The 25191-nt window shown below is 34.8% G+C and overlaps 1 protein-coding gene across 1 annotated transcript in view; it reads right to left on the reverse strand.

Annotated features, from left to right (window-relative positions):
* ITGA4 (integrin subunit alpha 4) overlaps positions 1-25191 on the reverse strand; it is an 83232-nt gene that overhangs the window by 27327 nt on the left and 30714 nt on the right. Inside the window, exons 10-16 of the mRNA XM_011359968.2 lie at positions 18192-18286; positions 16645-16735; positions 16009-16054; positions 15482-15636; positions 12797-12951; positions 3564-3713; positions 1557-1633 (exon numbers count right to left, since the gene is read on the reverse strand). Of these exons, the coding sequence (XP_011358270.1) occupies positions 1557-1633; positions 3564-3713; positions 12797-12951; positions 15482-15636; positions 16009-16054; positions 16645-16735; positions 18192-18286 (769 nt within the window). The remainder of the gene's footprint in view (positions 1-1556; positions 1634-3563; positions 3714-12796; positions 12952-15481; positions 15637-16008; positions 16055-16644; positions 16736-18191; positions 18287-25191) is intronic.

The raw sequence follows: 25191 nt of genomic DNA on the forward strand, positions 1-25191 counted from the left end.
GAAAATATGGGAGTGTGAGAAACAGGTGAGAGAGAACCATTTTAAGGATCCTCCAAAACAATTGAAAAAGGGGCTAGAGAAGTGGAAGAAGGGAGTAGGATGAAAATTAAAGCAAAAGACATTCAAAAGAGGAAGTCGACAGCTGTCACATGCTTCAGAGGAGAGTTCAAATAGGGACGAAAAGTGCTCCATGGATTTAAGTAGAAAATTTTTCTTTCCAATTTATTCTTTTCCCTGTCTTTGCATTATTAAACAAATAACAGCATGTGATAAACATAAAAATTCTTCAGTTGAATCTACTATTCCCAGTATATTCTCTCCCCTTAATCACTGACCCTGTTATTCAGCTGCTACTGAACTAAAATTTGCCAGTAACATCTTTTTATTTTACCCACAAGTCACATTTTAAATGCCAGCTCCCATGACCTTTCTCAGTCATTATGCTATCTGATCTCTCTACAAAATTTTACAATATTAAGCTCCTCTTTTTATATTCTCCATTGTCTACTTTACAGTGGACTTGGTTTTCCTCTTAGTTCTTTTCAGTCTCCAAAGGGACTCCCCTATTCTTTCTAGGCTCTTTAAATAAAATCGTCCCCATGGCATTGTTCTTTAGTTCTTTTCTCTATGAAATGCACATTTCACCTCCCCCATCCCAAGCGTTCTCACAAGTCACAATGTGTAGAGGATTTCCATATAATCCTGAACTAGATTTTCATATAGAAGTCCCACAGAATTCAACATGCCCTAATTTAAACGTGCTTCCTTTACAGTCTTACCTCCTCAAAACAGTTTCCCATTCTTCTGCCCTGTCACTGATGCCTCCCCTTCACCTCTTTCACTTCCCAAGCACAGTCAGCCCTCAACCTGAAGTGTGGATTCTCTCTCTCTCTGGTCCTCATTTTTATATCTTCCCTCAGATGTGTAAAACAATTTTAATATAAGGGATCTAGACATGACAAAATTCCAGTGGTTTATTTCCCATTGTAAAATAGTAACAGTGATCAACATTTATCTAATTTTCACTACGTGCTAGGTGCTATTCTAAGCACATTACGTCTGTTTTCTTTTTAGTGTTTCCACATCTATGAATTTAGAAGATGGTTTATTCCATTTCGAATGTGTCATATAAATTTGTTTCCTATTTCAGTCTGAATTATAGATAAAAACTAACCATTATGTAGTGAAGATTAACTCATTTTGCCATCAAAACTCTATTAAGAAGCACTGACTAATGTCTAAAACACAACTACAATTATAATGATGATGACCTAGGGCATGATTAAATCCTGAAATATCTTCTGAGTTATCAATAAAAGATTACATCGTGCTTCATAAAGTCTTGGTGCTCACCTATTCTCATTCTTTCAAAAAGCGCAATCTTTGGGTGTGTACTCATGTGAATGATGTGTAGATCACTTACTCTTAGCAACATATTGTTCTTTCTCAGTTCTTTAAATGCCGCTAACCCCCAAGGATGAGTTCTTAGCCCTTTTCTTTTTAGAATGCACATGCACACGCCTATTACACAATCTTGATAAGTAACTTGTACTTACCTCAAAAATTCAAATTTTGCAGAAATCTGTAAGTCAGCAGAACAATTTTCATGGGCACAAAACCTTGCAAAGTTGATCTGAAAATAAAATATAACAGAATTTTTATTTTATTTCAATTGGTTGGTATATTTCTATGATTTTTAAAAAATACGACATCTATGATACATAAGAATAAAATTAATAAATCAGATAACTCCTTATTTAATCTCTTCTTAAAGAGTTCAGTGTGAGAGTTAGTAGACTTAAATGACAAATAATTGCAGGGCTAAAAGGACTAAGTTCTTCCAATAAGTAAATTTGTTAGGTGAAAAAAAATTTTTTCTTTCATAATAGTTGTGGGAAAAAAGTTTAATCGAATTGCGGTAGTAATCTATGTTAAATGCTTAAAACCTGTTTTGCCAAGGTGTTCTTTGTCGAGTTCCTCAAATTTTTTGGTGCTACAGTGTGATTCTACCTATTACACATAAGCATGGCACTTAATTTTACAAGTGGTGAGACAGTGATTTTAAATTTTTTGAAAATAACCAAATGTAGAAATTTAGAAATTTCACTTTGCGAACACCCTAAACAAAATTAAATGATAGCCTGTCAGAGAGGTTCCAGATTTATTTAACTCTGAGAATTTTAATAGGACCCAGAGATACAAGAGACATGGGACGACCCAAGTTATAAGGCGGAAAAAGAAAAAAGGAAAAAAAAAAAAAAAAAAAAAAAAGCCATAGGTGAACGAAGGAGAGACGCAAACAAGAAAGGTAACAGGAGCCAGGTACATGAAACAGGAAAGGATGAGAGCGCTGCCGAAGAGCGGGTCAGACCGCAGACGGCCTGTATCTGGGAGCAGAAGGAAAGCACAAATCTTTCTCTAAATCATTCGGTAAATAGGGATTTTTTTCCTACCACTCTTGTAACACAGGTCATTCTAAGAATCAAAATGTGAATTATTCTAGTATAGCTACAAATTGCCAAGATTCTGGTTTGTATACTTAACGATACATTTAAAATTGGTTGATGTTGCAAGGTGAAGTTCAATGGAAGAGTGAAAAAAACTGACTTCCAGAAATATTTTCAGATATGAGTATAAAGAAAATTAGGTTTTTAGTTATTATCTTCATTCGATCTAATATTGTAGACTAGACAATGGTGATGTAAGCTCAAGTATCTTAAAGTGACTTGGCAATTTTTTCGGGACAAGATACGAACTAGATCTTTAAATGTCCCTTTCATCTGTCACATTTTGTGTGCCATTGGTGCACATTTTAATAATGAATGCTTTTACCATAACCCAAAACATCTTGCTGACTATGTCTTTGTGTTGTTGGACAGAAAAGGTCTGAACAACTGGACTCCCGATAAGAAGTGCTGTTGGTGAAATTGATATATTTTGGGATAAATTAGAAAAAGCAGTTTACTGGTTAGAATGCAGGGCCATCTCAAAATGCAATTGGTCCTGGGATGTGGCTGGAAAGCACACAGTTAAATTTTAGAAGAGAAATTTTTGTGCAACCTAAATACATGTTTATAAATGAGTAAAACCCAGCAAAGGAATTTGACTAATGAGACATGAGTGAATCTGTGGGTGGGGTAAGTGAGAGGGAGACAAAATGAGAGAGAAGAGACAGAAAATGAGAAAGAGAAAGATAAACTGAACACATATGATGACACTGAATAACTAACTCATGAACGCAACTCACTTCCATTATGAATGCTCTCTAGTAATTTATTTTCTTCACTGGCAAGGCATCAAGAAGAGAAAATGAACATTTTATGTATATGGGAAACCACTGCTATGACTAAATGCATATTTTTAAATATTCAGTTCAATATCCTAAAAGAAATACAAAAAATAAAGAAAATGAAAACCAAGACATACCATAAATCTTTTATAAAATTTAAATTCATAAAATTTTAAAAAATCAGAGTTCGTTTCCCTAGAATCATGCAATATTTCAAAAAACAATTCTTTGGTTACACATTGCATAATTTTTGAATAAAGGAAAATATTCCTACTGTTTTTTGAATTATGTCTTTTTTGTTCTTCTGCTGAAGAATTGGCTGAAGTGGTGGGAATTCCTCTGTACTTCGTTTACTGATGACATGATGCCCAAGGTGGTAAGCAGCTTCAATCTGAATCGGTGTGAGGATGTCTCGCACATCTTTCTAAGGAAATTTAAAACCATATGAATTACTAATAAAAATAAGCATATAAATTAAAAGAGAGAGAGCTCTTTTTCTGCATAAGGCCAAACACAACACATAGAAGTCAAAAGAAAAGTCTTACCTTTTCATCCAAATTGCTAAAAAAAGGTTGTATATATTTTCTCATATTACAAAAGTATTCATGTTCATTAGGAAAAACAAAAATAGTATAAAATATGAAAAACTATAACCATCCAATAGTAGTTATAAGGGTCTATATTTGGGTATATTTTCATCCATGGTATTTCTTACACATACTTTTAATAACTTGACATTATGACTTAAATATTTTCTATTATAAAACTCTTTGTATATCATTTCCAAATGCCAATGAATACTTTATTCTCTTTAACATTTCCCTGTAATAAACTTATAGAAATATTATCTTCTCTCAATTTATTCAAATTTTTAGATCTCTCAGCAACATTTTGATATAATTTGATTCATTTGACTTCATATTTATTATGAAACATCTTTTTTTTTTTGCTATTCTTTATGGACCTTTTCCAATTATATTTTCTAACAGGTTTTGAATGGTATTTGGGAAAGTTACTTGTTTCATATATTTAATCTTTATCCTATTCACTTTACTGAGTCTTTTGCTAGTTATTACATAACATTTTTTCTAGGTTTATTATGCTTTTACTCTTCACAAAGAAGGGATTTTTGGATTTATCTATCAATTACACAGAAATCGTAGCCCATTTGGAATACGTTATGCTCTGTATGACATTCTTTTAAATTTAATCTTACTAATTTTTAGTTATAATTGACAGACCTCCTAGTGAGTAACGTCAGTGGCCCAGGTTTCTATCTTAGATACCTCAGGATTGGGATATGGCTTAAACAGTACTGTGTAAAGGTAAAAAAGAACGGATTATTTCCAAAGTTCATAAATTAGTAATCCCTAATGGATAAAAAAAAAATCTATCATAGAATGTATTGCTGTGCTACTTACATCTATAACTTTTGATATCAATGAAGTAAAATACATATCACACGAAAGACTACATCTATTCTGTCTTTATGTAATTCTTTTTAAATGTAGTTTTTTTCTTCTTTTCTCATCATTTATGACATTATCAATATATGTATGCAGTGGTGAAAGGCAAGTGGTCTGGAGGCAGAATACTGGGGTTCAGATCTCAGGTCCATCACTTATTATCTATGTAACCTTAGGCAAATTACTTAAATCTGTCTGTGGCTCAAGGTACCTCATCTGAAAATGGGAATAATGATAATGATGATGATGATATCTACAGCTTGTTTTTGTGAGGATTCAATGGTTTAATATACACAAAACACTTAGCACTATGCCTGGCACTTATTAGGGTCTCAATAGATGTTAGACATTATAACTATTATGTGTACGTTGCTTCGAAATGTAACTAGATAAGCTAATCAAGGAATTATTGAACTTCAGCTTCTTATAAGAAATTCTGGTGAACATTTGGAAGGAATCAGAAAAATGAAAATTAGACTAGTGCCAGCCAATGAACATTAAGTAGAAAATGAGTTATATAACAAATATTAGACTTGTATTCATTAAGTGGTACCTGGAAGATTTGGAGTATGAATTGGAGTACTCAAGATCTCTCAGTTTTGCAATCGTATATATCAAGATGATTTTATTAAATTACTTGATAAGTGATCATCTCAATACAAAACCTTGACCATCTACAAATGCTGCAAATCAAGGCCCAAATCCCAAGTTATCAACTTGTGAAAACAGAACAGCTTGAAGCCGAGTATTACAATAGCAAACTTGATTAAACTATTCCCTAGGTGTAGGAGCTAGACAGCCACTGATTGTCCCTCCACATGTCCACTGTTTTAATTCTTCTCAACAAGCTTGCTTTGACCAAATCACATGTTATCTAATTCATACTAATTTTCCACAAGGTCTTCTCTACAGCTGGTGTATATTACTTTCATTATCCTAATTAGCTATTAATTATGCTTTTCTCACAATATATAAAGTATACATGTACTCTTACAAGAACTGTGTTTGACAGATATTCACACTTATTTAACTTTAACAGCTCCACCTAAGGACAAAAGCTATATTAAAAATGTCTAAAGTGACTAATTAAGCAGTTTAGAAGAAAAAAGTAGATTTGCTTAAAATTTTTGATTTGAATGGGCATTTGCTATCTATATTAAAAGTAATGAAGATTCCATGCTACATTTTTATGGACTATTACATAAAATAGGGCACCCACAGCATGTAAATTAGCACATGCCTGAAATTATACAAAGTCTACCTTTTTGTTTGACTTTCATGGAAATTTGTATTTATAGCCAACTTGAGAAATGAGACACAGGCCCATATCCTACTACTGTGCTCATGTAGTGAAAGAATTTATTTAATGGGTGGGGCCAGAAATATTTATAATATTAAATAAAAGTGATATTGAAGTATAAATATTTAAAGATATCTATTCATGGACCTACTGTGTACAAGGCAGGCTCTGGGGACATAAAACTGAAAGTCATTATCTACTCACAGTCTATAACCCATAAATCCACACATACAGTGTGGGGGATGAACATCCTGATATATGCATACCGCAAATATAGAAGAAGGGTCACTAATCTATACTTGAAAGGGGATGGGAAGGTTCTTAAACAGAAGAATTTTAAACAAGGAATATGATCAGATTTGAGTTTTTGAAATGCCCCTCTAATATGAAATGCCCCAATGTGGGAATTGGCTTGGGGAGGAAGAAGGCAAGACTGAAGCATAGATTAAAACCTAAGCCAGCAAAACCGTGTGTAATTATAGTTACTTTATCTAATATGCTTGGTTTAGAAGGTAAAGAACTATCAAATATCTGGTACTACAATTTTCTGAGAAAGATAACACTCCAAGACAGGTATCCTACCCATTATACTAATTGAACATTCCCAGATTTTCTTTCATAGAATTCTTTAAGTGGCACTGAGAATACATCATCCATAAATTTATTAAATATTGATTGGCTCACTGTCTTCTGTAATGAGTTGTGTTCATTCTAAGAAATACAAACATGCAAAAGATAGATTGCAAAGTCTTTGAAGGCAGGATACTAACACAAATTAACGTATGTTGAAATAACCAACTCACTCTAGAATACCATATCAGTATAGTTATATAGTTTGCTTGCACTTAGATTTTCAGCAGAATGTATGCATATATGGATCCATAGTGTGCTATAGTTAAAATATAACTGCTTTGAAGCAAATGACACTTCATTAAACTATGTACTTACGTAAGCAAATATATAATACATTTAACAATCAAATTACCAATCAAATACACACTTTCTTGAAGTTATTATTGAAAAAGATGGATTTTAGAAGTCACCTAAAGACCTATATAACAAAATAAATTCCTTTTTTTCAAAAACCCCAAATCCAGAAATTAGAGAAACCAAGGGAAAAAAGAATGAACTAATTTACTAAATAGGTAGGCAGATTGATTTCATGATTTTACAACATGCTAAAGCCACTGAGCTCGTCGAATTTCAGGATACCGACAGACATCCCGGTTTGATGACTAAGCTAGATCTCTTTAGCTATTATTGGATATAGTGTAGGCAGGCAGGGAATCCTGTTACTTCATTTGTTATCCAAGCATAACACCCTTTTTCTCTTCTCAAACATCAGTGAATATTTTGATGCAGAGACTCCAAGTTCAATGAAGAAATATCATCTATGAGAACCTTAAGGCATGTCACTACCATAGCTGCTTCGATATTTCCAAAAATTGCTGCCATTTGTTGTTGGGTTTCTCTAAATCAAATAGCCTCAAAATTATCTCTCATCTTAAAATTTTGTCCTAAGAAGTCTCTAAGATCTAACAAAGTTGTGTATTTGAATACACCAAAGACAAAGGTGCATTTTCATGTGCTTACACAGATGGGGAAATGTTTTCAGAGGGAAAAGTAATGTCTAATAGAAGAGAATTTCATTAGATAAAACATGGAAATTTGTATTTATGCCCAACTTGAGAACTGAGACATAGGCCCATATCTTACTACTGTGCTCATGTAGTGAAATAATTTATTTAATGGGTAGTGCCAGAAATATTTATAATATTGAATAAAAGTGATGTTGAAACCTTGAATGAACTCTCAACTCTAAATTCTAGATTCTGCTTTTGTAAAATCTGATAATTTTATGGCTCCAATGGCAAAAAATGAAAACTTGGTTTGATTATGAGCAACTAAAATGGAGTTTTTAAAGAAAAAAACAATTTTTGCCTTCTTTTCTATTTTTTGAGGAAAAATTTTGATCATTTATATAAAACAATTGTGATAACTGCTTTAATTATGAGTAGATTAAGTAAACCTGAGAAAACTGATGTGCTTACCAACCAGAAAATGACCGTATAGTCTAAGAAAAATAACATATCAAAAAATGTACATGCTAGTGATATAGATGGTTATTAGATTATTAATAATGTCTCCTATATTTCAAGAAGATCCAATGTGTAAAACTAGAGAATATGCGATAAAAAGAAAAGGATTTAATAAAAGCCAAACTTTTATGATGGGATTTAGGTTTAATAGCCAAATTCTCTACCATCAGAGAAATGACAGATTTTGTAAATAAAAGCAGGTTTCAAGACTTTCATTTATATGAGGTAACCAAGGAATTGTGAGCAAGGATAATAAAATCAAAATTCAATCTTTTCCTCAAGTTTAGGTCCTTAATGGCTTTTACATGTATTTATCTTTCCAGCTCATTCTCTTGAATACTCAATTCCAACAATTTGCTGATCCCACTGGGACCTTCAATTCAACTTTTTCCCCTGTCCCTCACCCTCCTGACGTCCTTTTTTGCCTTATGCTGCTTGAACTTCCTGGTGAACACTCCCTTGCACGCTTAGACTCTCTGGCACCTTGGTTGCTTCACTCATTTGGCAAACGACAACCTTGGTCAAATATTATTCTTCATCTACTTTCACCAATAAGGTTAAATGACACTGGAAAAAGCCATAATCACATAATCATCTGACTAATTTCACTTTATGACCACAAAGTTAGACCCTAATGCCATTTTACAATCATATTGTACTTCCTTACTCTCTGGTTCTCCCAGAAGACTACGCCACATCTTAAACTCCAAATACCACTTATCCCATCCCTACTCAAGTTAATGACTTTGCTTCTTACTTCACTGAGAATGTTAAAGCAACCAAAAGAGAACTTCCACAGTCCACACCATATCTGTCCAGCACCTGCAAGCATACACACAGATAAACTACGCATGTGCCTATCTGGAACCAATCCCTTTCATTTGTACAATTAATTCCTTCCATTTGTACACTTAATCTCACCCCTCTTGCCTACTCAAGAACTTTGCTCCAGCTATTCTCTCATTTATATCATAAATATTTTATTCTATTGGAACACACCCATCATTATGAAAACATGCTATTTCTCTTATCTTAAAAGAAAAACCCTTCATTCCACTTCTCACGTCAGCTACTGACTCCCAACCCCATTTCTTTGGTCCGGTTAAATCAAAACTTTAAATCTATACTCTGTTCCTAATTCCTCTCCTTTTTCCCTTCTACTGCTGTGAAATGCTGTTGCCACTATCACCAACAGCCTTCGCATTGCTAAACCCAATGGTTAGTTCTTAGCCTTCATCTTATTTGACCAAGCAGCAGCACTGAAAACATTGTCATGCCCTCCTCTGTGCTCTGCTTTATTCATTTCGCTTCCAGGATGCCACAGGCTCTTGCTTTTCTTCCTTACTTTACTGACAGGTCCTTCTTATCTCCTTTGTAAGCTTTCTCTTCTCTCCAACTTCTTCAGGTCATAGTACCCCCGAACACCGACCTTCACCCTCTTTTCTTCCTCTGCTGCTCAGCCATCTCATAGGGCTTGAAAAACCATCCATACGCCAAAGATGCATTAAGCTATATTTCCAATCCTATGCTTCTCCTTAACTCCAGATGAGTATATACAAGTATTTAATATTTACACTTGAAAGCAAAACAGGTTTCCTCAATTCAGCAGATCCACGACTCCAGAATTTTCCACCCAAAAGTTATTTCCCTTGCATATTATCTCAACTGATGAAAACTACATTCTTGTAGTTGCTTGGGCTAAAGACCTTGGAGTCCCCTCAGAACCTCTTTCTCAAATGCCAGATGTCTCATCTGTCAGCAAATTGTGTAGGATCTTTCTTCAACTATTTCTCACCATGTCCACTGCCAACACCTTCAATGGAGTCATCTCTCACCTGTGTTATTGCTGTATCTCTTCTTCTACCTGTCAATCTTTGGTCCCCTGTCTAGCCTCAACATAGCGGAGTATTCCTTTTCATTACTAAGTCAGATCATGTCGCTCTCTGCTCAAAACTGTGATAGATCCTCATTTCATCCAGAGAAAGTCACAGGTCTGATATGATCTCTTTTTCCACTACTCTACTCCAATTTCACTTTTCCAGCCATCCTTGCCTCCCCCATTATTCCTTAAAACAAAAAGGCATATTCTTGTCCTGAGATATTTTCCCCCAGCTCTTCTTTAATGTTCTCCCTCTAGATCAAGGGTTCTCAAAGTATGGTTCCCAAGCCAAAAGCATTAGCATCACCTGGGAACTTTGTATAAATGCAAATTCTAAGGCCTTGCCTAAGACCTACTGAATTGAGAACTCTAGCTTGGGCTCAGCAATTTGTTTTACCAAGTCTTTCAGGTGATGCTGTTACATGCTAAAGGTGAAAACAACTGTCTTAGGTATCTACACAGTAACTTCTTCACTTCAAGTCCTTACTCAAATGTCACTTTCTGAATGAGGCCTACTCTGACCACCCAATTTAAAACTGTACACTTCATTCCTTCCATAGAACTCTATAATTTTTTGAATTCTGCCTTTTTTCCTTTTTCTATCACTCATGTCTTCTTCTAATATTGTAAAATTTACCTTTTTATGTTATTGTTCATCTCACCCTAGACTATAAGCTCTATGAATGCAGTATTCTTTTTATGTTTTATTCGCTGATCTACACAAGTGTCTCAAACAGAACCTGACACATGTAGGTAACTCAAAAAATACCTATTGAATTAACTGAGTGGATGGGCAAGTGGAGCTTAACTGATAGAACCAATGGGAGCAACTACACCAGGAAAGTGTGCCTAACTAGAAAGCAAGGAGCCCCGAGAGGCAGGGTGTGCAGGCCTGAGTATGTAATTAACAAGGATCACCTCATTTCATTATTAGGGATACAAAGGTAGAATGCATATGTATATTAAACACTCCTGATACTGGATACGTTCTATAGAACAAAGGAAAAATCTAGGCATTCTGACCACTGCTTGTCTTCTTTTCTTCTGTTATTAGGAAGACAGCAGAATTCAGGTTGCTGTTCTATTCTTTCATAACGTGTAAGTATAGCAGTATTGTAATGTTTACGAATGCCTTGGGTACCAGGCTGGTGGGGCAGAGAACACACTCATTAAACTCCCGTACTTTCCTAAGTAATAGCTAGAGCTCCTTGATAGAACTCAAGGTTGGTTCAGTGGTTTCTGTAGTTCTTACATCCTACTTGGGTATGTGGTGAGAGGGTTGCTGTAGCCTTTTGTCTTTCTATGTATGAATTTTAAAGAGTCCCAAGCAAAAGCAAGGTAATTTGGGACGGGGAAAGAAAACATTGGATGAAAGTCACTTTTTCTCTAAACCTACTATGTACCAATCTCAGAGCTAAGTGTTTTGATTGACGTTGACAATATGGCCCAAAGTCAATGGCTGTAACCTGCTGCTATCAATACCATGGTAACATTTGCAAGTATATAAGAAACAAACATAAAAACCTCTGCTAAATTGTCATTTCTACTACAAATTTATTACAAAGTATACGATTTTGATGAACACTTACTCATAGGAACAATGCCAAGAAACATAGGTCTGAATAAATCAGATCAATTTACTACCAATTATTCAAATTCAACACAATATGTTTCTTTGAGAATGTCTAATGTTGGCCCTTTTATTGCCTTTAAAATGGTCTCAAAGTTAGTCTCCAAAACTGACTAACCTAAGTAAAAGGTTAGGATTTAAAAAAAAGAACCTCTTTAATCTTTACCATATAAACAATGGCTCCATTAATACCATTTGATACTTTTGTCTCTCAACCTGCTAATAGCTTTATTCCAGTACAACAATAAAAACTGTTAAGGGAAATGAGGAAAGAGCATAGGGGTTAGTGCATTTGCTTGGAATAAATATCTAAGGGAAAATTAAGTTCTAAGCTGAGGCTACTATTTGAAATCCCCAGCAGGGCTCCTGGAAATTGTTTGGCTTTTTTTTTTTTTCTGATGAAGTACACCATTCCCTGATGAAAAAGACTTGGCACTACTTCATATGATAAAATTTGACCAAAGCAAGGTACGTGATCAGTCTGGGAATGAGTGTTTTAATAAAAGAAACATGAAATTGGCTATGCTTTGGCAGGAGAGACCCCGAACCATCGTGAGAGCCATTGCCCTGGCCCACAGATAATCCCTACCACACTGCAACTGTGCAAGTTCCCACTGACATCACAACAATGCTGGCATGGAGACAAAGGCAAAATCCAAAAGCAGTCATGTCAGATTCTGCTTCCTTAGAGGCACATGAAAAACAAACCAACTTCCCCACCTCTTAACTTTCTCTAGCACTTCCCCTCCTTCCACCTCTTGCTCCTCCCCAAAAAGGAAAACCCTACCCAGGAATAGATTGTAGTCACAGCAAAGCTGTTCAATATGTCCATTTCTAGGCAAGTGTATAAACAGGAATAAGAAAATTGCAATTGAAAGGAAAAGGCAATTCCTTAAAAATAGTGATGTAGTAAATATAATAAATGTGAAATAAAGAAGATGCAAAAAGTGGACTTTATCTAGCTTGCGGGTTGTCTAACGTTTTGACTCTGGAACAATAGGTCAGTTAGTTCAGCGGAGGAAAACACCTGCTTTTAACCACATTTTATAAAAAGATACCAATTCACTAAAGTTTTTACTCTACCTATAATATTGAAGTTTACGTATTCATTAATAAAAACTAGTTTACATTACCCGCATAAACGCTTGATGTGTTCTACAGTTAGCAACTGCGCTTGATACTTTCATGCTTCCTGTAATCACATCAGAAGTTCCATTAGAAGAAAAGTAAAATCTCGATGGAGTCTCTGCCTTTCTGTTCACATCCAGACTCATGTTATAAAACAAAACTGCAAAGAATGTAGAGAGAACTGCAATTAATATACGTTATCTAAAAGCATTTATTATTTTTAAAGTGATGACAGTTTTGGAGAATACTGGAAATATCTTAAATTCTCTTCATTAGCTTTTTAAAACTAATCTGAACCATGGAAGAGGGAATTTAAAAATACAAATTTTAAGTTTTTGTAAATATAAATGTATGAACTTTTCTCTAGTTTTCTATTTTTAACATTAACATCTTCAGTTATTTACTTAATCCTCCTATGTGTAAATGTTTCAAAACTACAATACCATAATTGTGTTACTAATAATAAAAGTCCTGAGTAAAGTTTCAGATTTCTTTAGAGTCTTGTCTTTAGAACATCCAACTATGGAAGTACAGGCAGAGTACTGTGCTCGAAAGTCACTTGGAATATTTCCATCTTGGGTGGATAAATGTCATACTGTTTAGGTTCATTTACTTCCACTTGTTTCCAATTTGAGGGGTTATTTTTCTTTTGATTAATTTCTTTAAATGTAAAGTGAACACGTAATTCAGAAGTCAAACATATAGTTTACTCAAACACATTTTCTTTCTCAGCCTTAGGCCCTAATTAAGCTTCCCCATGTTTTTACTGATTTTTAGTTTGAACTTTGTTGATTCATGCAAAAATGAACAAGTATAGACATTCGATAAATATTTTGGCAGATTGGTAAAAACTTATTTCAAGTCTGATGTAGCAAATAGCCATCTGCTAAAGATTTTCAAAAAGCAAAGATGAGAATTTACAAGCCAGCAAACCAGATCTTACCAAGAAAAAGACATTTCTTGAATCTAAAAGGGATCTCTGCAAAACAAGCTACATCTAACAGTGCTGCGATGTCACTAATATAGGAGCAATAATTCATTAAGTGATATTTTTAAGAATTTATATCATTCCTGAAGTGTTCATTTATACGTTAGGAGTAACTTACTCTTTTGGAAGGATTTTATCTGCTTATTTCAAGGAAACCTAAGTATAAAATGCATACTACTATTACTATTATAAATTTCAAATAAATCTTTCAACCTTCCTTTTATTTATATAATAGTAAAGTCTACATCAACTGTATTCAAAATTATAATAACTGAGATTTGATGCCTCAAATATGAAGCTGTAATTGAAATAGCCATCTGTGAATTCATCACTCTGAGTTCAAACAAAGTAAACGAAAAAAGGGTGAATGAAAACCCACTCACAGTAAGAGTTAAAATGTCCTGGTTTTAGTAAATATGCTCACCATGTAAATTATTTCTCCCAAGGAGTCATTTTGCAACTATAAAGCATGTTTTTGTAACAATGCTGTGATTATTTATGAATTTCATATATTAGTTTTCAGCTAATTTTTAAAAATCTGGCCACCGTGGAATTGGTAGTACAACAAACACTGATATTACATTAAGAGAAATAATCCTATTTACCATGTATCTTTCAGATAATCCATCAGCTTGTCTGTATTACCTTGTTACAACAGTCATGCTTTCAAACTGCCACTTCTCCAATCAAGAACGGGATGAAGGTTTTGCTCAGTGTTCTATCATTGCATCTCTAGCCAGGACTTTTTCAGAGCACTATAAAAATTGAGTCTGATTGAAAGTAGATTTGCCAGACTCATTCTGTACTTCTCATGACAGGCTAATTCAGACTGGGACTTCTGTTACAGACCAATAGTTTGGGTTCAATATTTGCTGCCCTTCATGATATTTAGATGACAACAGCCTACAGGGTCATGAGTTCAATCAATTCTTGATAGGTCTTTTGGGGCTCATTAACATTGTGAATTATTGATGTCCAAAAGATAAGGCCAGGTATGTTTCCCCCTTACTATGGTTAGTTTCATTAATTATTCTAATATTTGCTTAAATGTAACATTTAATTAGGAACATTAACTTGTTAGCAAAATTATACTTATGAAGTCACATATTTGTGATTTGGGATTAACCACAATTTTAGATGAGTCATATCAATGCTATGTCTCCAGAGCAAATAACTGAGAGTTGCCTACCTATAGGGAAACGAGTATAAGCTCTCAGGAGCTGATAGTCATAATAAATCATTAACAGATATGTATTTGTGAAAATTGGAATCAGGGTCTAGACTCCAGATAAGCTTCTTCAATTACTCAAACAGGATAGAACATGAAGAAAAGAATCTTCTCCTTCCCAGGCTTTCCAGCTTAAGCTGACTCCAGAAGCCCACTAAAACAGAGGAGGAGCTGTGGCTGTGCTGTTCTTTCTATTCTAAGATCTTACAGATTAAGCTCAGTTAGTTCACTTTAATTAATATAGCAAGTGATACCCTTAATTTGCTTCTTGCCATAACCTCTAAGCATCTATAGCCTCCTAATGTGCTCCAGTTAGAAAAACGAGGAAGAAAGGTGTGTTATCAGGTGGCTGCTCTCTCCTCCCCTAAAGCATACCTCCAAGGTGAAACAGAGTGAAGGCTCAAAAGAAGATCATGAGATTAATGAGTAGAGCACACATTCTGTCAGGCATTAATTCTGTAAGGGCACCCTTACCAATATAGCCTGGAACCTTTTTGCCCTTGTATGAGAAACAGAGTGTTAAATCCATGCACACAGAAGGCAATCCGTTTTCAATACAGTCAAAATTCGTTCTATTTACTGATTCAGGATGGTTTAAAGAAGCTTCGACAACTACTACAGGTCTTGTCCTAAGGAGGAAATAAAATTAGCAGATTTAATTACAGAATTATTTTTCCTAGAGAATTGTATTTGTCAGTTTCTATTGACCAAGTGGTTTCATAAAACTGCTTTATTAATAGTATGTGCACACAAACTCAATTATATTTCCATGTATGAATCGAGAAGAATTCTCATTTAAGTCTCTAAAAATATTGACTTTGTCTAATGATTTAATTATATCTATGTAAGGTGGGAAAAGTATCCTAAAGTTCAATAGTTAAATTTTGGAATACCAAAAAGAATGTTATGAGGTCACCACCACTGCTGATTTAAAAAAATTGACTCCCATTATTTACAATTAAGCCCGATTGTCATTAAGCAGTGAAATGTATCAACCTTACCTTAGCAACACAACAGAATCAGACCGAAAAGCACCAACTGCTACATCTGGGGGATAAAAAACAATACAGATTAATGATCATCATTAGTCAAAGAGAATTACTTTGCAGTCATAAATATTTAACTACATGTCACCTTTTGACTATATCAAAACACTATTTACAGAAAATTAATTAGAAAAGATATGCTTACATCTTAGGATTCATTCCACATTATCTGAATCTATTCATTTACAATGCCATTAATTCCCTTTATAATATAAACCTAAACTTAATGATATGAAGATAGGCTTGACTAAAACAAATTCAATTTTTGGACTAGAAATATTCACCCAGAAATTTTCTTTCAAATTACAAAAAAACCCATAAGTTTTCTTTTCTTTCCATATGTCTGATTTACTTTCATGGGTGCTTTTCATTTTTTTTCAAGAACGAAGAATAAGACATTAAATAAGTAACAGTGTAAAGTTCGGAAATTACGTGATCATTTCTGACCCACCCTTGAATTCAAAAGAGCTTGAAAATGAAGGAAAAAAAATTATCAGTAAAGTCCGACTCTTCCATACCAGTTTTATGTATTTCTCAATAAAGCAGCATCCACAATAGAGTTTATTCCCGTTTATAAAATTCTATACTCACCTACATATCCATTATTATCTGCATCAATTTGCCCAGATATAGACTGTCCAAACATACTTAATGATTTGCTGATTTGAAGTCCTTCAATTCTCTGAAAAATAGGTAAGTTGAGTGAGAAGTGTTTTTGAACACCTAATATCCCAGAGATGCAATGATTTAGTTAATTGAGACTTTCTATGTCCTGGCACATTTATGGACAAAATGTTTTAGTTAAGCCAAATACTTGTGTCTAAGAGAAATAAAAGTTTCCAGCTTTCAGTGGGCAGTCGACATCTATTTTGTGACATGAAGAAAATTACTCTATTTACTTTGTAAAGAAAGAGAAATTATGTACTATAGATAATCTAAAATGGCCCTGACTCCCTCTCCCCAGTCTTCTTTCAGGCTCTATATTTGTTTTCCTGACCCTGAATTACGAAACGAGTAATCTGAAATAAGACATCTCTAATCACTTACTGGACCCTACAACTGAGGCTTATGATGAAAGCCACTCCATTTAGCCAGCTTGTTTCCTACTATTTGCCAAGGACAACTCATGTTATGTGCTTCCTATTCCATGTGTCTAATGCCACGTACAGATAGTGATTTATAAATATCAGGCTGCTATCCATACTAAGAATATCAGTATCTTTTACTAGACAAATAAATATTTTTCATTTTAAATAAAGACTTGCTTGCTTTTGCCCAATCAGAAATAACAGTATTAGCTAATTTTCCATAAAAGTATCTTTGGAAAAGCTTTTCTTTGCATGTGTATATAGCTTTTTCTATGCACTGAAATAGCCTGATTTTTCAAATTATAAAAGTGAAGTCAGAGTTAGATCAGGGAACTTTATTAAAGTGCTATCGTCTTACTATTTTGCACTGAAAGGAACACGGTATATGAGTGTTTGCTCTCCGTGTGTGATCTCCATGAAATATGGGACTTAGCCACAAAACGCGATAGAGTTAATCAAATCCAAATGGTTTATTTGGAATAGTATGGATATTACCTCAGAACATAAAGTTAATGAAATGCAGAGAGAAATCGTTAATAGGTTAAAGACAAACTAGCATGGAAGCAAACCAGAACTCTTATTTATGGGGAAAAAGTGGTTCCAAAGACTTACTAATGACTTTAAAAATGAGACCATCTACTCTTATATGAAAATGGCGAAATAGAATATTAAGTATTTGAAAAAGCAAATTAAGGAAAATAAGTCCACTTAACACTGGAAGTTTTAAGGAAGCTTTTACGGACAATGCTTCCAAAGTTGCTTTTTTTTTTTTTTTAACAAACACATATTTTTCTGATTTGGCAAATAAATGTTAAAGAATGTAAATTCAAGGGCTTTTGAAACATGTTTGATATGTGTGCCTTCCTGGATTCTTTCTCAAATCTAGGGCAGTGCCAGCATGTTCTTGTAATAAATGCTGAATATTCCTTCATCATCTCTTTTACAAAGAATGTATCTAGTATTCTTTTGAGCAGTATTAGAAGTTTCTCAAAAGATTTCCAATTTTTCTTTTTCTTTTTGCCAATGCTTCTTTTGAAAATTGTCTCCTACCTGTGAGAAGGCTGATGAGATCCCATCTGCTCGGCCGTTGTAAATATAAATAGCGCCTCGCAAGTCATCTTCTTGTGGAGCTCCAATAGCAACATCTATTCAAGAATTTAAATGGTGGAAAAATAAATTCTTGATACAAAGAATGTAACTGAAAACTTTCATGTTCTTTAATTCATATAAGAAAACTCCTTATAAAAAAACTAACACTTTCCTCACTAGATAGAAAAATATTACAAAATATCATCATCACAACAATATACAGGGTGTACAGAATAGTGTGCATGGAAGAATCAGAGTGAATGGGTCTGAGAGGCAGTCAGTCTAACAGAATGATTAAGGGCATGGGCTCTACAGCCTGATCTTTGAGGCCTGACCCCAGCCCTGCCACTGTGCCCAGCTGTATTACGCTGGGCCCAATTCTTAACCTCTCTGTATTTCATCTGTTCCCTCAGCAATAACACAGGATCGCAGGAGAACTCACTTTCTCAGCATAGGACATCATTCACATAAAGTACTTAGAGCAGCACTTAGCACATAATTATTACCACGTATGAAGAGCATAATCGAAGAATCTTTATTTTGAGCTCTAGGCTTTATTTGCAAAATGACTTCTAAATGAATTCCTATTCCAATGAAAATAATTAAGGTGTTTGTTAAGAGTATCTGTATACACACAAAAACCAGATTTCAGAAAATGGATCTGTTCTGTAAAATAATTGTATCACCATTATAATACTAGGAGGAACAAAATTTGATCAGCTCACATAAAAAAAGAAAATAGAAACTATGAATGACATGGTTGCTTACATGCTATAAATACATAGCACATAGAGGAAAAACAATCACATTCTACAGTTGCAAGAGCATTTCATTTTACTAAGTACTATGTCTGTTTGGGTATATTCATATTTTTGTTTTCTTATTAATAAAAGCCTAAAATAGTTTCTCGTTAGGATAATTCATTTCTTATCACTGTTTATCAGATTTAAAACCCTTTTAACAACTATAGTGGTAGTCTTTTACTTATTTCAATACAAATAAAAATGTCTTCAATCTATAACTCTATGCCAAATACTGCACAATTTTAAAACTGCAAAAGATTTTCTATTTTCATCTAAAAATAACTGATGGACACATACTTATTTTGTTTAGCCATATTAAGGCGAATCTCCTTTGATTTGTGCAAATTATTTTAAATTTTCATATGCAAGTATACCCATTGACTTATTCAGTCTGTGGACAACTATTGGGCACCTACTGTATTCCAAGAATTTGCAGGAGCTGATAATACAGAGCAATAACACAAAGAACTGATAGTCTTGTTGGGAAAAACAACAAATTAAAAACAGAATCATAATGCAGCATGCAAGAAGGTGGTGGATATTAGGGAAGACTTCATAGATGATGTGCAAGCTAAGATTCATGTAGTAATAAATCATAGCCAGGTGAAAAGGGAGAAGACAATTTAGACAGAGGAAATAGCCTGTGCAACAGCAAGAGAGCAAGAGGCGGCATGGCACTCATGAAGATTGGAAATTAGTTTGGAATAGCTGCAGACTAAATACACATAGTAACATAATAGAGAAGAGCAGGAAGAAAGAAAAAGAAAGGGAGGGAAGAGGAAGGTAAAGAGAAGGAGTGAGAGGAGAACTATCCTATAGCCACTGAAGACAAGATAGTTAGCAATTTCATTAATTAGGGCTGGGTATATATATTTCAGTCACTGTAGCTATTCCTAAGTAACTAGAATTCTAAACCTTAATTCTTAATGATAGTGTGTGAAAAGTCTGGGTTATGAAGTTGTTGATACACTGAAATTCTTGCAGTATAAATTATTAGCTCTAGTGATCTATATTGAAGCAAATATCTTGATAATTCAGATGAGCCTTTTCAGCTAAAATAAAGGGTATATTCCGTCTTTGGCTACCTTATAGAAAGATCCAAAATCTTATTTCCTAGGATTACACTTGGATCCATTTTGTAACATACTATCATTACATAAATGAGGAAAATACATTTGAAATATACATATATTTATATAAAATAATGTTTTTCTACGTTATGCCACTCAATTCGGGACCCAATGTACAGAACAAATACTGAGATTACATAAATGAGGAAAATACATTTGAAATATACATATATTTATATAAAATAATGTTTTTCTATGTTATGCCACTCAATTCGGGACCCAATGTACAGAACAAATACTGAGATCTTTGGCAGCTGTTTTTACTTTTCATCTGAACATTTTATTTCATTCTGTTAGTATAAATCATAATTATCATTAACATACTCATAATAATCTTGAAATCAGCTAACACTTATACAATGTTTACAATGCAGGCACTGTGCTGGGGGCTTTGCACATGTTAACTATGTAACTTTCACAACAACTATATCAAATATTTTTTGATCCCCACTTTTAACAGGTGAGGAAAGTACAGCAGAGAGTGTAACCTGATTAAGGTCATAGAGCCAGGATGTGGATTTACACCCTGGAGTCTGGCTCCAGAGCCTGCTGTCTATCACCTTACTAATACAACCATTAACAACAGAGGTTACAGGAGAAGGGGTAGTCCAAGACGGTGGTGTGGGAAGATCCTGAACTTACCTCCTCCCACAGACACACTAAATCTACAGTTGCACATGGAACAATTCCCTCCGAAAAAGACCTGAACACTAGCTGAACAGCTCCTTCACAGCAAATAAAAGGGGCATTGAGACAGGTAGGAGAGGCAGAGACATATTCCTGACAAAAACGGCACCCCTGGTGCAGCAACTCATCATTGGGAGGAATTTCACAAAGCAGTGGCGTCTCCCTGAGAAGCGAGGAGGTTATGTCCCACAGCAGGAACCCCAAACCTTGGGAAGTGCACTAAGAGACAAACCCCTAAAATGTCTAGCTTTGAAAAATAATGAAGCTTACGTCCAGGAGACCCAAAGGGCTGTAGTGTACTGAAATACCACTTGTAAAGGGCTTGCACACAAACTCACCTGCCACAGTGCAAAAGCAGCAGTTTGAGAAGTGCCTAGCCTACTTTGGAAGAAGATTCATTTGTTAATCTTAAAGAGTCCACCAGAGAAGCAGGGGCCTATTGGGACTCCCCCTGGGACAAAGGTGCTGACAGGCATTACTTTTGCACACTCCCTCTAGCTTGTTAGGGAAGGCAGATGCTCATAGTTCCTGAACTCTCCATCTGCCCTGCTAAGGCCAGCAGGTGTGTGTGGCTCCTGTATTCTCCTACTGCTCTGCTAAAATTGGCAGAAGCACATGGTTACTGTGCCTTGAGAAACCTGGCAGGTGTGTGCAGTTCCTGTGCTTTTCGATGCCCTGCTAAAGCCAATGGGCACACACGATTCCTGCACTCCACTGATGCCTTGCTAAAGCCACCAGGTGCATGCAATTCCTGCAGCCTATCAGTGTCCCGCTAAAACCAGAGGGCAAACCCCACCCCTATATTCTTGAGCTACACTACTAAAGCTGGTGGTTACATGCAGACCACATGGGACACTCTCCTTGACCGCCTGGTTCTGGTGGCCTAAGGGCTTGTATTCCTGAGTCCCACAGAACTGTAACAATCAGAGAGAGAGTTCTGGAAGGCTACCACACCCAAGACAATGTACAGACAGCAGAGTGAAACACAACCCCAGCCTCTCAACAGGCCTATTTACTTGTTCTGGAACTTCAGCCTGAGGGGCAGACCTTGGATTTCCCACACATCTAGAGGCTATGGTAGTGCTCTCAGGGAACTCAGGCCAGGAGACATCATCTTTGTACTCTCCCTATGCCTCACTACAGCTTGCTGGTACCTCCCAGAGAAAAGTATATGCACTTGTTTGGAGCCTCAAGTTTTGCAACAGTAACCCAGGAAACACTTCCAGATTACCAGCTCTGGAGGCCAGCAGGGTTTATGATTGTGGTCTCTCAGGAGTGCATACATGAGCATACTTTGAAAACTATAACCTGAGCATCTGACTTCCATTCAGCCCAAAACTAGGTGCTGAACTGAGATCCCTCCCTTCAGAACCTAACAGATCTTGGCATACTTCAACAACTGGGACCTAGCAAGAATAAATCAGGCGCTTAAATAATCACAAGGGTTCAAAGAACAAACAAACAACAACAAAAAAAACGACTCCAAGAGCTAGGGCAAGATTGACAAACAATCTTGATATACACAAGGCCACTCCTTCGAAACAAGGAGAGGTAGGTGTTTTATCTAATGCATAGAAACAAACAGTGTCAAGCAAAATAAGAGAACATATGTTCCAAACAGAAGAACAAGATAAAACCTCAGGAAAAAAACCTTAATAAAATGGATATAAGTAATTTCCCTTAAAGATAAAGAGCAAAATAATGGTCAAAAAGATGCTCACTGAACTTGGGAGAAGAATGGATGAACACAGAACTTTTACAGAGACAGAAAACATAAAAAACATACCAAACATAAGTCATAATAATTGAACTGAAAATAAGCTAGAGGGGTTTAACAGTGCACTAAATGAAGCAGAAGAAAGGACCAGTGAGTTAGAATACAGGGCAGTTGAACTTGCCCAAATAGAGCAGCAAAAAGAAAAAAGAATTTTAAAAAGTGAAAATAGCTTAAGGGACCTTTGGAATGACATTTGCATGATAGGAGTCCCTGGAAGAGAAAGAAAAGGGCAGAAAACTTATTTGAAGAAATGTGGCTGAAAGTCCTTAACTTGGAAAAGGAAAAAAAATCCAGATCCAGAAAGTTCAGAGACTTCCAAATAAGATGAAACCAAAGAGAGGCACACAAAGATATGTTATACAGTAAGTAAATCTTCACTTAATGTCACCGATAGGTTTGCTTAAAGTTGCAGTTTCCAGGAACCTATGTATAACAAAACTAGATTTACCATTGGCTAGTTTATGTAAATAAGAATCAAGCTTTTACAGCATACTTCTGGCCACAAGAATATCAAACTTCTAGGTAAAGACCCAAAACACTGCTAATATTAAACATTGAAATAAACTTGAGCTACACATACATTTAATAAAGATTAATAAAAAGAAATAAGATAATTATTTTCCAACCCACTTATTCTAGTCCAGGGTCACAGGAGGCTGGAGCTCACAAACACACCTACACTCATACTGGGACAATTTAGACACATCAATTAATCTAATGTGCTATACCTTTGGGATATAGGAGGAAACCAGATTAGCCAGAGAAAATCCATACAAACATGGGGAGAACATGATAACTCCACACAGACATTGGCTCCAGCTGGGAATTGATTTTTTTCTCATTAATGTTATAATAAAATGACATTGAATAAAATGATGTTATTCAAGGACTTGTTGTAATTAAAACTTCAAAAAGCTAAAAAGAAACTCCCAAAGCAACAAAAGAAAAACAAATCATTATGTACACAAAAACAAATGAAAAAAGCAAACCATAAGGCTATCGGATTTTTCAGCAGAAACTTGCAGGGAAGATGTGAGTGGTATGACATTTAAAATGCTTAAAAGGAAAAAAAAACTTCCAACCAAGAATACTCTGGTCAGCTAGGTTTTCATTCAGAATTGAAGGAATTTTCCAGATAAGCTATAGCTAAAAGAGTGCATCACCAACTAAACCACCCTCCTAAGAAATTATAAGGGAATTCTTTAAGCCAAAAAGAAAAGGAACTAATTAGTAACAAGAAAACATATGAAGGTATAAACCTCACCAGTAAAAGTAAATCTATAGTAAAGGTAGTGGATTAATCATTTATAAAGCTAGTATGAAGGTTAAAAGATGAGAGTAGTCAAAATAACTATAACTACAATAATTACTTAAGGAATACACAAAATAAAAAGATAGAAATTGTCAACAAAAACAAAACATGGGAGAGAGGAGTAAAAATGTAGAAGCAAAAACCTATGGTAGATACACAAAAGATAATGAGAAAAATCCAAACAACACTAAAGTCATCAAACCATAAAGAAAGAGAGCAAAAACAGAGGAACTACAAAACAACCAGAAAACAATTAACAAATAGCAATAAGTACATAGCTGTCAATAACTGCTTAAATGTAAATGGATTAAATTCTTTAAACAAAAGACATGGGGTGACTCAATGAATAATAATAATAAAAAAAGACCCATCCATACGCTACCTACAAGAGACACTTCAGATGTAAAGGCACACACAGATTGAAAGTGAAGGGGTGAAAAAAGATGTTCCATGTAAATAGAAACCAAAAGAAAGCTGGAGTAGTTATACTTAATATTAGAGAAAACAGACTTTAAAATAGAGACTGTAATAAAAACACGATATTAGAGAAAACAGACTTTAAAATAGAGACTGTAATAAAACACAAGGAAGGGAACTGCATAATAAAGAGGTAAATCCAACAAAAGGATATAATAGTTGTCAATATGCATCCAATATAGGTGCACCAAAATATATTCAGCAAGTATTAACAGACCTAAAGGGAGAAGCTGACAGCATACAATAATAATTGGAAACTATAATACTCCACTTACATCAATGGATAGATTATCCAGACAGCAAATCAATAAGAAACATCAGCTTTAAATGACACATTAGATCAGATAAACATAATAGGTATATACATAGAACATTCTATCCAACAACAGCAGAATACATGTTCTCAAGTGCAAATGGAACATTGTCCAGCATAGACCATAAGTTAGGCCACAAAATAGTAATAAATTTAAGAAGACAAATCATTTCAAACATCTTTTCCAACTATAATGGTATGAAACTAGAATTATAAGAAAAAACTAGAAAAATCACAAATATCTGGAGACTAAACGACATGCTGCTGAGCAACCAATGGCAGTAACAAAGAAATCAAAGGAAATAACAAAATATCTTGAGACAAATGAAAATGGAAGTACAACATACCGAAATCTATGGAATGCAACAAAAAGCAGTTCTAAAAGGGAAGTTCATAGAGATACAGGCCTAGCAAAAGAAAAAAGAAAAATCTTAATCTATCTTTAGATCTAAAGCAACTAAA

This window comes from Pteropus vampyrus, unplaced genomic scaffold (genome assembly GCF_000151845.1).
Source record: "Pteropus vampyrus isolate Shadow unplaced genomic scaffold, Pvam_2.0 Scaffold2, whole genome shotgun sequence".
In the NCBI taxonomy this organism is placed as follows: Eukaryota; Metazoa; Chordata; class Mammalia; order Chiroptera; family Pteropodidae; genus Pteropus; species Pteropus vampyrus.